General features: G+C 37.3%; 2 protein-coding genes across 8 annotated transcripts; both read left to right on the top strand.

The window, feature by feature from the left end:
• The first annotated feature begins 1,494 nt into the window (after positions 1-1,494).
• Positions 1,495-4,262, top strand: LOC129316693 (putative disease resistance RPP13-like protein 1). Its single transcript, XM_054961090.1, has 4 exons — positions 1,495-2,142; positions 2,232-2,871; positions 2,961-3,181; positions 4,074-4,262. The coding sequence occupies exons 1-4, from the start codon at positions 1,495-1,497 to the stop codon at positions 4,260-4,262; spliced, it is 1,698 nt and encodes a 565-aa protein (XP_054817065.1).
• Positions 4,263-5,880: 1,618 nt separating this feature from the next.
• Positions 5,881-12,450, top strand: LOC129316351 (putative disease resistance RPP13-like protein 1). 7 transcript variants are annotated; one of them, XM_054960724.1, is made up of 4 exons: positions 5,881-9,019; positions 9,523-9,644; positions 9,759-10,599; positions 11,263-12,450. In XM_054960724.1, the coding sequence occupies exon 1, from the start codon at positions 5,881-5,883 to the stop codon at positions 8,308-8,310; it is 2,430 nt and encodes an 809-aa protein (XP_054816699.1). In that variant the 3' UTR covers positions 8,311-9,019; positions 9,523-9,644; positions 9,759-10,599; positions 11,263-12,450. The 7 variants fall into 7 exon arrangements, with proteins under 7 accessions (XP_054816699.1, XP_054816700.1, XP_054816704.1 ...); XM_054960725.1 differs by having other exon boundaries at positions 9,523-9,909; positions 10,389-10,599; XM_054960729.1 differs by having other exon boundaries at positions 9,523-10,599; positions 11,263-11,831; positions 11,996-12,450.
• Positions 12,451-12,707: the final 257 nt, after the last annotated feature.

Raw genomic sequence — 12,707 nt, 5'->3', positions numbered from 1 at the left:
ATGATGTGAGTGATCAAGTCAGTCAAGGATAGCTGCTTCTGTTTGTGTTTCAACTGCTGTTTGTAGTCAGACCATGATTCTGGCAGCTTCTCAATCAGTATCCCAACAACAAACTCGTCTGGAAGGTTGATGTTTTCAGCACGAAGCTCCTCCAGCAGCTTATGATATTCGTTGATTTGCTCCTTGACATCCTTGTTCTCGGTCATCTCCCATTTGTAGTAGTTGCCCACAATGAATTTTTATTTGCTGGCATTCTCAGCAGTGTACTTTGTCACCAGGGACTCTCATATCTTACAAGCTTCCTTATAGACACAGTAGACATCGAACAAATCATTAGATAAAGTGCTAATGATAGTGTGTCGGCATACCTTCTTTGCATGAGTCTATGCAACTCTCTGGGCTTGATCAGTATCAGCAGGAGGCTCGAATTGAGCAAGAGCAGTGGCCACACCATGCATGTCAAGAACAGTGAAGACACGTTCCTGCCAGCGTTTGAAGTTTCAGCCATCAAAGACTTCTATCTTTGATATGTCAGGAAACGGCCTTGGTAGGGGAATGGCAACAGCAGCAGGGACGAATTGACCTCCAGCCGAACTACTGGGCACACCTTCGAGAGTGACATTCTCAGCACCGTCAGTCGCCATTGGGTTGAATAGTTCTTAAGATTGTTGAAAACAGCAAATGCAGAGGCGAACAGCGAGCTACTAATTGCTCGAGTCGTGTCCGGAAGAACACTGTCCTTAAGAACTATTCCGGTACACCTGGACGGTGGACCGGCAGTCCCCCAGGATTAAACGAGCACTTCCTGCGGCGGAGCAAGGAAACAAAACAGCGGAGACTATAAATGAAAACAGACGAACAGAAGATCAGAGGGAGGAGAGGATGAGAACGCTTGCTCTCTATTCTGTCCTCACCCATGTCTATTTATAGGCTGAGGAATGAGACACAAACGTTGGGTTATAATTACTGGTTAATGCTTCGGTTATACACACGTTAAACAACGAACGTTCATGGATTAATGCTTCAGTTACACGCCTTAAACAGTAAAAATGTGCACGTCCATTAATCCGAAAATGTTCAGCATTCAATCTAGAGACGCTTGGCAGACAAAACATTAACGCACAGAATTCGGTTTCCAGAAAACTGCCAACGCCTCAAGTTCAACTTGAAAACAGCTAAATCAGAGGTTTTTCGGGTAAGCAAAAATAATTATTTATTTAACCATTTTTTGTAAAAATAACCCGGTAAAAGGAACCCAGTGTCTCTTAAACTCACGCGTAGGGGGGGCGAATCGGCTGATTTCAACTGCGATTGCCCTGAATTGGCCTGTCTCATGTGCGCGAGGCCACTTCTCCTCCAAGCTCATTTTACTAGCCTACTTCATTCCTTAGTATATATACACTAGGAGATTTCTTCCTTTAGTCAATGTGGGACTTTGACACACACACTTTTGACACACATACAACAGAAATTGACTACGAAGTGACGAAGCGCATGGTGGAAGCTGAATCTCAATCTAATACTATGACACGCAAGGTACGAAACCTCTTAACTAATTCTGCTGGTTCATTTGACAAGGAAATCCAATCAAGGATCAAACAAGTCCTTCACACCTTAGAATATCTGGAAAGTAAAAAAGACATACTAGGATTGAAAGAAGGTGGGGGTGCCAGTGGAGGATCAGTGAGAAAGTTTCCAACAACTTGCTTGGTGGATGAAGCTGGAATTTATGGTAGAAATGGAGATACAGACGCCATCATTGATGACTGGTTGCTATCACAACAATATAATAGCAGTCAGCTTTCTGTCCTTTCCATTATGGGTATGGGAGGATTGGGTAAAACCACTCTTGCTCAATGTATTTACAATGATGTGAGAGTGCAAGATGAATTTAAGCTCAAAGCATGGGTGTGTGTTTCTGATAACTTTGATGTCACCAGGGTGACTGGAGCAATTATTGAGGCAATAACTTTGTCTAATGATGATAGTAAAGATTTAAATGTGCTACAAAATAAATTGAAGGGAATGTTGATAGGAAAGAGATTCCTCCTTGTCTTGGATGATCTTTGGAACGAGAAATTTATTGAATGGGAGGCCTTACATACCCATTTCAAATTTGTGGCTTCTAGAAGCAAAATTCTTGTAACATTGTTGCTTCAATTGTGCGCTCAACTAAAGTGCGTTCACTTGTGTATTTAAATGAAGAAAATAGTTGGTTGTTGTTCAAAAAGTATGCTTTGCTTGATGGAGATGCCCCCTTTTCAAATCCTAATTTTGAAGCTATTGGCAAGAAAATTATTGAAACATGTAAGGGGTTGCCTTTGGCGTTAAAGACAATTGGGAGCCTACTGTACACAAAGTCATCTATTGAGGAATGGAACGACATTTTGAAAAGTGAGGTATGGGAGGAGGGTACCAATATTCTTCCTCCTGCAGCTTTAAGATTGAGCTACCATCACCTTCCATCTCTTCTCAAGAGATGCTTTGCTTATTGTTCTGTATTTCCCAAAGATTATGAATTTAGCAAAGAGCACCTTGTTGAGTTGTGGATGGCTGAGAATTTTTTTAGTGCACAACAAGGAAAAGAGTTAAAGGATGTAGGAGATAAGTTGTTTCATGATCTCTTAGCAAGATCGTTTTTTCAGCAAGCAAGTGGAGATAAAATGTCTTACATCATGCACGATCTTATTAATGATCTAGCAAAGAATGTTTCTGGAGACTTTTGTTTTATGTTGCAGGAAGGTAAAGCACGATATGCCTCGAAAGCTACTCGCCACTTTTCATACACAGAGAGCATTTGGGTGATTCTGCTAAAAAATTTGAAGTTATATGCGATACTAAGAAATTGCGCACTTTCAGGCACGATTCATGGTATAATAATCCTCCTTGGCTAGTGTCCAACAAAATGATGCAAAATTTGTTGTTCAAGTTCAAGTGCTTACGTGTCTTGTCTTTATCAGGCTATGCAAACATTATTGAATTGCCCAAGTCTATTGACAATCTCAAACATCTATGTTATTTGAATATTTCAAAAACTCCAATAAAAAGATTACCAGATTCAATCTGCTTACTTTACAACTTGCAAACATTAAGGTTGGAGTTTTGTAAGGATTTGGAAGAATTGCCAAATGATTTGCATAAACTAATAAATTTGCAACATCTTGATTTTCGTGAAACTAAGGTGAAAAATGTGCCAAAGAGAATGGGGGAATTGAAAAAACTTCAAGTTTTGTCGTCATTTTATGTGGGTGAAGGTGATGAGACTGACAAGAAGCAATTAGCTCAAAAATCTTCATAATTTATATTAATAAAAAATGTATAAACTATTTTTAAAATAAAATTATATAATATTTAAAAAAATATATTTTAATAACAATAAAAGTCATCAGGTCGGAATGGATTTCAAGTTCTATGCTTTTCCTTTCGTTCTTTTCTCATTTTCTGTTTCTTTTTTCTTTGCTGAAATATATTTTTTTTTTCACTTTCAAGTGATGAAAATTTTAAGGAATTAGAAAATTACCTTTTATTTTTTGTCACCTTCAAAAGTATTTGCCTTTTCTTCTTCTGCTATTGCTCCCCCTCAAATTTCATCCCTGCGAGTAAATTATAAATCATTTTTTTTTCATGAACAGAAGTATGTTTTTATTGAGATTTTGATTCATAGCATTTTTCAGTTTTGTAGGTTGGAATCAGAAAAAAAAAAAAGAGAACAATACATATTTTCAAGTGAAAAATTTGACCGTGCTTTCACGGGACCCGTGGTTTAAATTAAATTTGGACTGTCTGTGTATCTATTAAAAATAAGGAATAAATTACCCACAGTTGGGTCCAGTAATAAAAAGCATTAATCCTCCACAATATCATAAATTAAGATTTAAATTTTTATTATATTTAATGCCCAGTTATGTTTTGAATATAATTGATTTCAATGAAAAAATGCTTATGAGTAATTTTTTTTAAAAAAAGAATAAATTGTATAGTATTTTCTTGAAAAATATACTCAAGCTTCTCTCAAACAATAGAGAGAAAAAAAAAATACCTCTGATTCTGCTCTTCATAGGGATCTATTCCAGTTTGCTGATATTGGTCTTGTTGACTCTTCTCGGATTCATCTCAAATGCAAGCTTCCTCTGTTTTGCTACAACGAAACAGAGCACTGGTTTCGCAGGGTTTCTGCCAAAAAAATCTCGCAGGGTTCCATGAAACTACCGAGGACCTCTAAAGATTTGCAGCAGCTTAGAGTCTTTAGAGGTCCAAAATGATGTGTTGCTTTGTTGTTTTCTTTTTCCTTCTCATAGTGTCTTCTGTATGGTCTTGGGTTATGTCATTTCTCATCATGCAATGTTTCCACAACTGCCATGGCTGCTTGAGTTCAAGCTATGGCACTCAAAATCCTACGGGAGGCAAACTTATAATTCAATACTTAGTTATCGTTTCATTTTCTTACTCGCCAAGCTTCAAACTGATGATGAACTAGTTTTCAAACTAATTCCACAAGAAATTTATGCGAGTGTTTCTTTTCAGCATCTGCATGTTCATATAATGTATGGCTTGGGCCTTTTGGTCTTTATCTTCTTGAGTTATTTCTCGAGTCTTTTTGTTTCTGCTGGTAGTTTTTGTTCTGTTGAGTCTGTATGTCTAGTTTTCGTTTTAGTCGAGTTTGTTCGCAGCTTTTGTTGTTTCTCCTTCCGTTAAGAGTCGTTCCTGCGTTGTAACTTTTTATGTTTTAATAATAACTGTCTTTATTCCAAAAAAAAAAAAAGAGGAGAGATATAATTTAACAAAATTCCAACGATTTGATTCATCAATTTTTCATGCTGGGAACATATTTAGATATATCTTGATTAATAACAAAAGTCATCATGTTAAAATGGATTGCAAGTTGCATCCTTTCCCGCTTTTCTCATTTTCTGTGTCTTTTTTCTTTGCTGAAATAAACATCCAATTCTTTACTACTTTCAAGTGACAAAAATTCTTAGGAATTAGAAAATTACCTTTCAATTTCACTTTAAAAAATGGAATGATCACTGGGGGCAGCAGGGGGGAAAAGGCGTAGACTTTGGAGAGGAGCAGAGTCAAATCAAGGTCTTCGTCAATGTCGTCTTGTGAATTTGCTAAGCTGGCCTCCATCACATTGGGTCGGTCAAGTAAGTAGCAGCGGCCCTTCGAAGCCACTTTCACCGCACATTGGCCGCCTCGCCTTCCTTTTCTTCGCCTGCTATATCACTTCCTCTCTCAAATTTCTTCTCTGTAAAATCATCCATGGCTCTTGAAGCATTTGGTGGTTCTATTCTCTCTTCTTTCCTCCAGGTGGCTCTTCAAAGGCTGGCTTCCCGTGAAGTGCTTGACTTCTTCCGAGGCAGGAAACTAGACGAGACGTTGCTGAGCAAGTTGAACATCTGTTTGTTATCCATGAATGCATTGATTGATGATGCAGAGCAAAAGGAGATCACCAATCCAAATGTGAAAGCTTGGCTTGATATGGTCAAAGATGCTGTTTATGATGCTGAGGATGCCCTTGATGAGATCGACTACGAAGAGACGAAGCGCGTGGTGGAAGCTAAATCACAATCTGGTTCTGTCATACGCGAGGTACGAAACTTTTTCACTGGTTCTGCTAGTTCATTTGACAAGGAAATTGAATCAAGGATCAAACAAGTCCTTCACAACTTAGAATATCTTAAAAGTCAGATGGATATCCTAGGATTGAAAGAAGGAGGAGGTGCCGGTGTAGGATCAATGAGAAAGGTTCCAACAACTTGCTTGGTGGATGAAGCTAGAATTTATGGTAGAAATGAAGACAAAAATGAGATCATTGATGGCTGGTTGCTATCACAACAATATAATAGCAGTCAGCTTTCTATATTTTCCATAGTGGGTATGGGAGGGTTGGGTAAAACCACTCTTGCTCAATGTATTTACAATGATGTGAGGGTGCAAGATCGATTTGAGCTCAAAGCATGGGTGTGTGTTTCTAATGACTTTGATGTCACAAAGGTGACTAGAGCAATTATTGAGGCAATAAGTTTCTGTAATGATAATAGTGAAAGTTTAAATGTACTACAAAATAAATTGAAAGGAATGTTGACTGGAAAGAGATTCTTTCTTGTTTTAGATGATCTTTGGAATGAAGAATTTAATGAATGGGAAGCCTTACAAACCCCTTTTAAATTTGGGGCTCCTGGGAGCAAAATTTTAGTAACCACCCGTACTGACAAAGTTGCTTCAACTATGCGCTCAACTAAAATATATTCACTGAAGTGTTTAAAAGAAGAAGATAGCTGGTTGTTGTTCAAAGAATATGCTCTGTCCAATGGAGATGCTCATTTTTCAAATGTTGATATTGAGGCGATTGGTAGAGAAATTATTAAAAAATGCAATGGGTTGCCTTTAGCGTTAAAGACAATTGGGAGCTTACTGCACACAAGGTCATCTATTGAGGAATGGAATGACATTTTGAGAAGTGAAATATGGGAGGAGGGTAAAGATATTATTCCCCCAGCTTTAAGATTGAGCTATCGTCACCTTCCTTCTCTTCTCAAGAGATGCTTTGCTTATTGTTCAATATTTCCCAAAGATCATGAATTTAGTAAAGAACATCTTGTTGAGCTGTGGATGGCTGAGAATTTTTTCACGAGACAACAAAAAAAAGACTTAAAGGATGTAGGAGATCAGCTGTTTCATGATCTTTTATCGAGATCATTTTTTCAAAAAGCAAGTGGAGATAAAACGTGCTATGTCATGCATGATCTTATTAATGATCTGGCAAAGAATGTTTCTGGGGAATTTTGTTTGAGGTTGCAGGATGCAAAAGCACAAAACGTCTTGAAAGTTACCCGCCACTTTTCATATATTAGAGAGCGTTGGGGTGATTCTGCTGGAAAATTTGAAATTATATGCAATGCAGAGAAATTGCGCACTTTCATGCATGATTCGCGGCATGATCCCTTTTTGTTTGTGTCCAACAATATGATAAAAGATTTGTTGCTCAAATTTAGGTGCTTGCGTGTCTTAAATTTGTCAGGATATAGCAACATCATTAAATTGCCCAAGTCTATCGGCAAGCTTAAGCATCTACGTTATTTGGATCTTTCGAAAACCGGTATAAAAAGACTACCCGATTCAGTATGCTCACTTTATAACTTGCAAACGCTGAAGTTGGGGTTTTGTGAGGGTTTGGAAGAATTGCCCAATGACTTGCACAAACTCATAAATTTGCGGCATCTTGATTTTCGTGAAACTAAGGTGAAAAACATGCCAAAGAGAATGGGGGAGTTAAGAAATCTTCAAGTTTTATCATCATTTGTTGTGGGCGAATGTGAAGAGACGGACATCAAGCAATTAGGCGATCTTGATCTTGGAGGAGCATTGTCTATTTTAGATTTGCAAAATGTACTAGATCCTGAGGAATGCTTAGCTGCCAATTTAAAAAATAAAAGACACCTTGAGGAGTTAGCATTGGGTTGGAGCATGAAGAATGAAGAATCTCACCAAGAAAGGGATGTGCTGGAGAATCTCCAACCTCCCCAAAACTTGAAAAATCTATCAATTAGCAACTTTGAAGGTCCCAATTTTCCAAATTGGTTAACAGATAATACATTATCATATGTGGTGTCGATAGAGTTGATAAATTGCAAATATTGTTTATCCTTGCCATCACTGGGTCTATTGTCAACTCTCAAGTCACTCTCAATCATAGGTCTCGATAGTGTTGTGGTTGTTGGTCCTGAATTTTATGGGAATAATTCTTGTAAAACTTCATTTGCGTCTCTCGAGATCCTAAGATTTAAGGGAATGAAGGGATGGGAGGAGTGGAATTGTGAAGATGTAGATGGTGCTTTCCCATGTCTGCGTGAGTTTTCTTTAATAAGATGTCCCAAGTTGAAGGAGCAGCGCATTCCAGCACTGCTACCTTCTTTAATGAAGCTAGTCATCGTCGATTGCGAGCAGCTTGTGGATTCACTTTTGCGGGCTCCATCTGTTCATGAATTGGTACTACAAAGCTGTGGAAAGGTGCAATTGGAATGCCTTCCATCAACTCTAAAAGATCTTGCCATCAGGGAACCCTTCACAGAATGCTTTTCGGTTGAAACGTTTGAGAATATGGTTGCCCATACTTGCCTTGAAAGATTGATCACTTTAAATTTCGCTTCTCTGGGATTCCCATTGCCGCATGGTCATAATTTCCTTCAAGGAATACGGATACATGGCTGTGACTCCCTAAGGACCTTCCCGCTTGATTTATTCCCCAATCTTCAGGTACTAGAATTAATGCAATGTGGTAATCTTGAAACATTTATCTGTTGGTGAGGGGCACGATCATCATATGAATTCCCTTGTGTCTTTGAAACTAATCGAGTGCCATAAATTTGAATCATTTCCAAAAGGAGGATTTTCAGCCCCCAAATTGGTTGAATTTCGTGTTGAAAGACTAGAGAGTTTAAAATCACTTCCAGAGCGCATGCACATCCTCTTTCCAGCGTTGTGTTTTATAAGGATAGAGGGCTGTACGCAAGTGGAATCATTTTCTGAGGGTGTTTTGCCAAGAAATCTGCAGGGTCTTGAAATCAGGAGTAGCCAGAAACTGATGGCATCTCGAAAGGAGTGGGGCTTGCATAATCATACTTTCCTACAAGCGTTGGCCATTCAAGATGAAGAAGCTGAATGTCTTCCTGAACCAGACTTGTTGCCACCTACTCTTACCACAATTTATTTTTACGATTGTTCAAATCTTGCAACTTTGGATTATAAGGGTCTTCACCACTTATTGGCTTTGCGGGAATTGCATCTGTTTGGGTGTCCTAAACTCAAATGCTTCCCAAAGAAGGGTTTGCCAAGTTCCATTCATACTTTGTTCGTTTGGGGAAGTCCGAAGCTTAAAAAGCGGTGCCAAAAGAAAAAAGGCAGAGAGTGGTCAAACATTGCTCACATCCCCCAAATTGCCTTCGATGGTGATGTACTAAGTTGAACTGCCCAATCACAAGGGCCTTCAACATCAAATTTGATGGCCTCTCATCAGGTACCAAGTTAGATTTTCTGCTTTTCCCTTTCTCCACTGCTCATCTCTTATGCACTCACATGCAACACCTTTTACAGAAATAAATAAATAAGGGAATAAAAGTAAAGCATCAAATCACAAGGGCCCTGGATGTTGTTGTCCTTGGAAATCATGCCCTAGAGAAGCACCTCGTTGAAATATGGTTTGCTATAAATAATAATGAGTTGTATTATTTACAGTATTGTTTTTTATAAGTTTTACATTTTGTATTAAAGATACTTAATTGGAGTATAATTTCTATCTTGTGAATATTATTCTAATTTGAGAAATATGGTTTAATTTGTGTTTGGCCGCTGATTCTTGTCTTTTTTCTATATTATCCTTCCATGCATGTATTAATTCCGCAAGGATCCATATAATTTGTCATGTTTAAATACACATGATGTCATATATTTACCAAATTTAGCATGTAGGAGATGCTATAGAATATGTATTCACTAGTCTTTAGTTGAAACCTTCGACAGCTGTCAGCTTTGAAGAGAAACATTTATGCATGACACTGTGAAGAGAAGGAGCAGCTGGCGACCCATTTTCTTCAGACACAACATTAGTCACCTTTCTTTCCATTGACAAGCTCTCATAAATGGTCCAGTGAACAAACGAACTCTTTTGATATTATTCTTGGATTTGTGAACACAGAGACTCCGATGTTTTGCAAAGGAAGGTCTACTTATTCCCAATTGTTCTCTTCACATTTCAGGGCTTCAGGCTATAATCTTTGGTTCATTGATCAAGAAGACATGGTAGCATAGGGGAAGGAATCCCATTCCTTGCTTACTGATAGATAGTGATTGGAGTCACAAATCATTAATGAGATGATCACCGACTCTAATTGCTTAACAACGTTTCTGGTACTTTCTCTGGCATAGGAATTTCAAATCCAAAACTTTGTGCATTACGTATTTGAATATTGCTTTTTTGGTTCTTGATGCTTCAATTTACCATGTCATTTTTGATAATTTGGATTATCACCTGTATAGAACTACAGGGGAATTCCCAGCTTAAAGGTGATTTCTCTTCTCTTACCTGGATTTCCATTTTTGCATATAGTACCATGTGTTGATTCATAATAATTTTGAATCCAAAAACATGTGGGCTGAAGACACATGACATACATTTTTGTTGAGCAAAGCCAGATTGCAATCTAGTTTTCTCTACTTTGGTTAAAATGTGTTAATATTTGATCCTGGTTTAGGAGATGTCAACTGAGTTTATGTTTTATTCTTATGCGCTTTAAAAAGCCCACTTAGCTTCAGTTCATACTGTACCAAAAGCGCAAGAGACAAATGCAAAATAACAAAATATCTAACAAGTAATCTTTTTGCAATAGGTCTATATTTATTGGTAAAATCTCAAAACCAAAGAATGTGCTCTGAAGAAAGAAAGATTTATGTCTAAAGGGTGGAAACCACAAGCCAGCGATGAAACTGCACTGCCTGGTTATGAAACTCAAAAGAAGGCCGCTGCAGCATGGCAAGAATGCAAAAGGTAGAAGCCAAGATCCAAAGCCATGAATGGTCTCAAAATATGAACACTAGAAGGTGAGAGAATTCATAGTTCTCCAACAACTGGATTATTCAATGACAATGCAAAATCTGCCCTTCTCTCACTTATTTCTCTCTCTCCTCTTCTGCACTAGTTTTGTTAAAAAATTGGTTTAATTTCCCCTCATTTTCTATACCTATCAAAGTTACGATCTGTTAAAGGATTGTGCCTATTTTGGGTTTGGGCTCATTTTTATAGCACGCTTGATGCTAACAAATCTTGTTCTTTCTATATAGCATGCATGACGCACGTAAGAATTACAGTGTGCTTGCTTGCTCGCTTTTCAAGGTTCTCCTTTGCAAGATTTTCTAGTGAATACACACACGCACACATTATATGATAATAAGTCATCATACAGATATGCTTATAAATCCTTTTCGAAGAAAAATGATAAAATCCCAAAGCCATGTCATTTGTTTTTGTGTCGAAGGTTTTGCTATGCAAGCCACAGTAGCTTTGGATGCAGAAGAATTTATCCTTGTAGTCTTGTGTACATATAAATTCAACATGCTTGGCTTTCAATCTGGAAATTCTAATTGGGTTATTTATTCAAGAGATGGAACTTCTTGGAAAGTCTCAGATAAGGTGGCTTTTAACAATATTGTGTATATTATTTTAGTTGTCATGTATTCTCAGGCGTGTAATCTTTTTTGCAGCAGGTCCATATATTTCTCTGTAAAAACAACACCAGAGGAGTTGGGGCAGAACATGAGTGCAGACCTAATGTGCTCTAAAGGAAAATAGATTTCTGCTTAAAGCGAGGCATCCTAGCCTCCAAATAGTCTTGTATGTGGATGGAATTAAATTCCAAAATTGATTTGAAAGAAAATGAAATCTTGTTTTTAAGTGAGAGTAAGCCACTCCATTGGACTGCCTAGCTATGAAATCCCATCAAGCATTGAAGATCAAGATAACAAAGTGCATTCAGGGCTGTTAAAATCCATCTTCTTACTGAATCTTGACAATCACACAGATTGTGCTATTCTTGTACTGTCGTTCATTGGATACACTCATTTAGTGGTTAAACTTGTGAATAAGTCTTGTGAGCATCAACGTCCTTTCATTTTGTCTTTTGTTTTTCAAAAAAGAAAAAAGAGGAGGAGAAGAAGAAGAAGAAGAAGAAGAAGAAGAAGAGGTTGTATAGAAGTTCATGGCCTCCATGTTGCAAGATATTTACTGGGTTCTCAGCCAAAAAATTTGCCTTAAGCTTCGGTTGTGGAGAGTAATGGTTAGTTAATTTGTTGTACACGTGAATAATGGGTTAGTGTGCTTGAGTGCCTTCTTGATTGTATTTTGATTAATTACTCCTTTTTCAAAGTCTCTTTGTGCTTGAGATAATGTTAGATTCCAGTTTTGACTCTGAATGTTCTTACCTTACGTGCTTTTTAGCAGATTTACAGAGATTCAATAATTGTTTCCGGAGGGAGGGAAATGAAGCCATTATCATGATACAGTGACTTTAGCAAACTGATAAAAATAGTGATGGAGCTGCTTTCAATTCTTAATATATGTTGAGAAGGACTTTATGTAAGAATCTTTTTATGAGGGTTGACATTATAGAGAAGTATGAAGAGGGGCAAACCTGACTGCTGCAAACATTCTCTCAAAGGGTCACATACCATCAGAGTTATTCTTCGAGACACAATCTAGTTTTGTGCTACATCTCCAAAACCTGAACAAGCTTAACTCTGAAGCTTGTTCTTATCCATATTACTTTGATCTTTCAATAAAAGAAGACCTTCAAAACAGAGTTTTCTTTCATATCTTATGTCGGCAGGTCTCACTTTCTTTCTTTCTTTCTTTTTTTTAAATTTCATTATAGAAATGCTCGAATTTTATCTAGTTGGATAGTCAAAATAAAAAATATATATATCATTTTTTTATTATCATTATGTTTCTTTTTTTATTTCATAAAAATGCTCGAATTTAATCTAGTCATTTTTTTGTTCTTATGTGTTTTATAATGCCAATTTGCATCCTGTTTAATTATATTGTGCAAAATTAGAGCAAGGGGAGAAATGCCAAATTGCAATGCATATACATGTACGTACACATATTTTTTTTTTTTCTTGAGGTATTTTTAAAATTACATTTCTAGATAGAC

Source organism: Prosopis cineraria, unplaced genomic scaffold, assembly GCF_029017545.1.
Source record: "Prosopis cineraria cultivar Desert tree isolate PC_DT_omini unplaced genomic scaffold, ASM2901754v1 PC7, whole genome shotgun sequence".
Taxonomy (NCBI): domain Eukaryota; kingdom Viridiplantae; phylum Streptophyta; class Magnoliopsida; order Fabales; family Fabaceae; genus Prosopis; species Prosopis cineraria.
Note: the sequence above shows the minus strand (reverse complement) of the source record. Positions and strands in the feature narration are given on the sequence as shown.

Coding starts and splice junctions, on each gene's coding strand:
- LOC129316693 (XM_054961090.1), top strand. CDS start 1,495: ATGGTGGAAGCTGAATCTCAATCTAATACTATGACACGCAAGGTACGA. Junction 2,143..2,231: donor CTTCTAGAAGCAAAATTCTT/GTAACATTGTTG, acceptor TTGTTCAAAAAG/TATGCTTTGCTTGATGGAGA. Junction 2,872..2,960: donor ACTTTCAGGCACGATTCATG/GTATAATAATCC, acceptor TGTCTTTATCAG/GCTATGCAAACATTATTGAA.
- LOC129316351 (XM_054960724.1), top strand. CDS start 5,881: ATGGGAGGGTTGGGTAAAACCACTCTTGCTCAATGTATTTACAATGAT.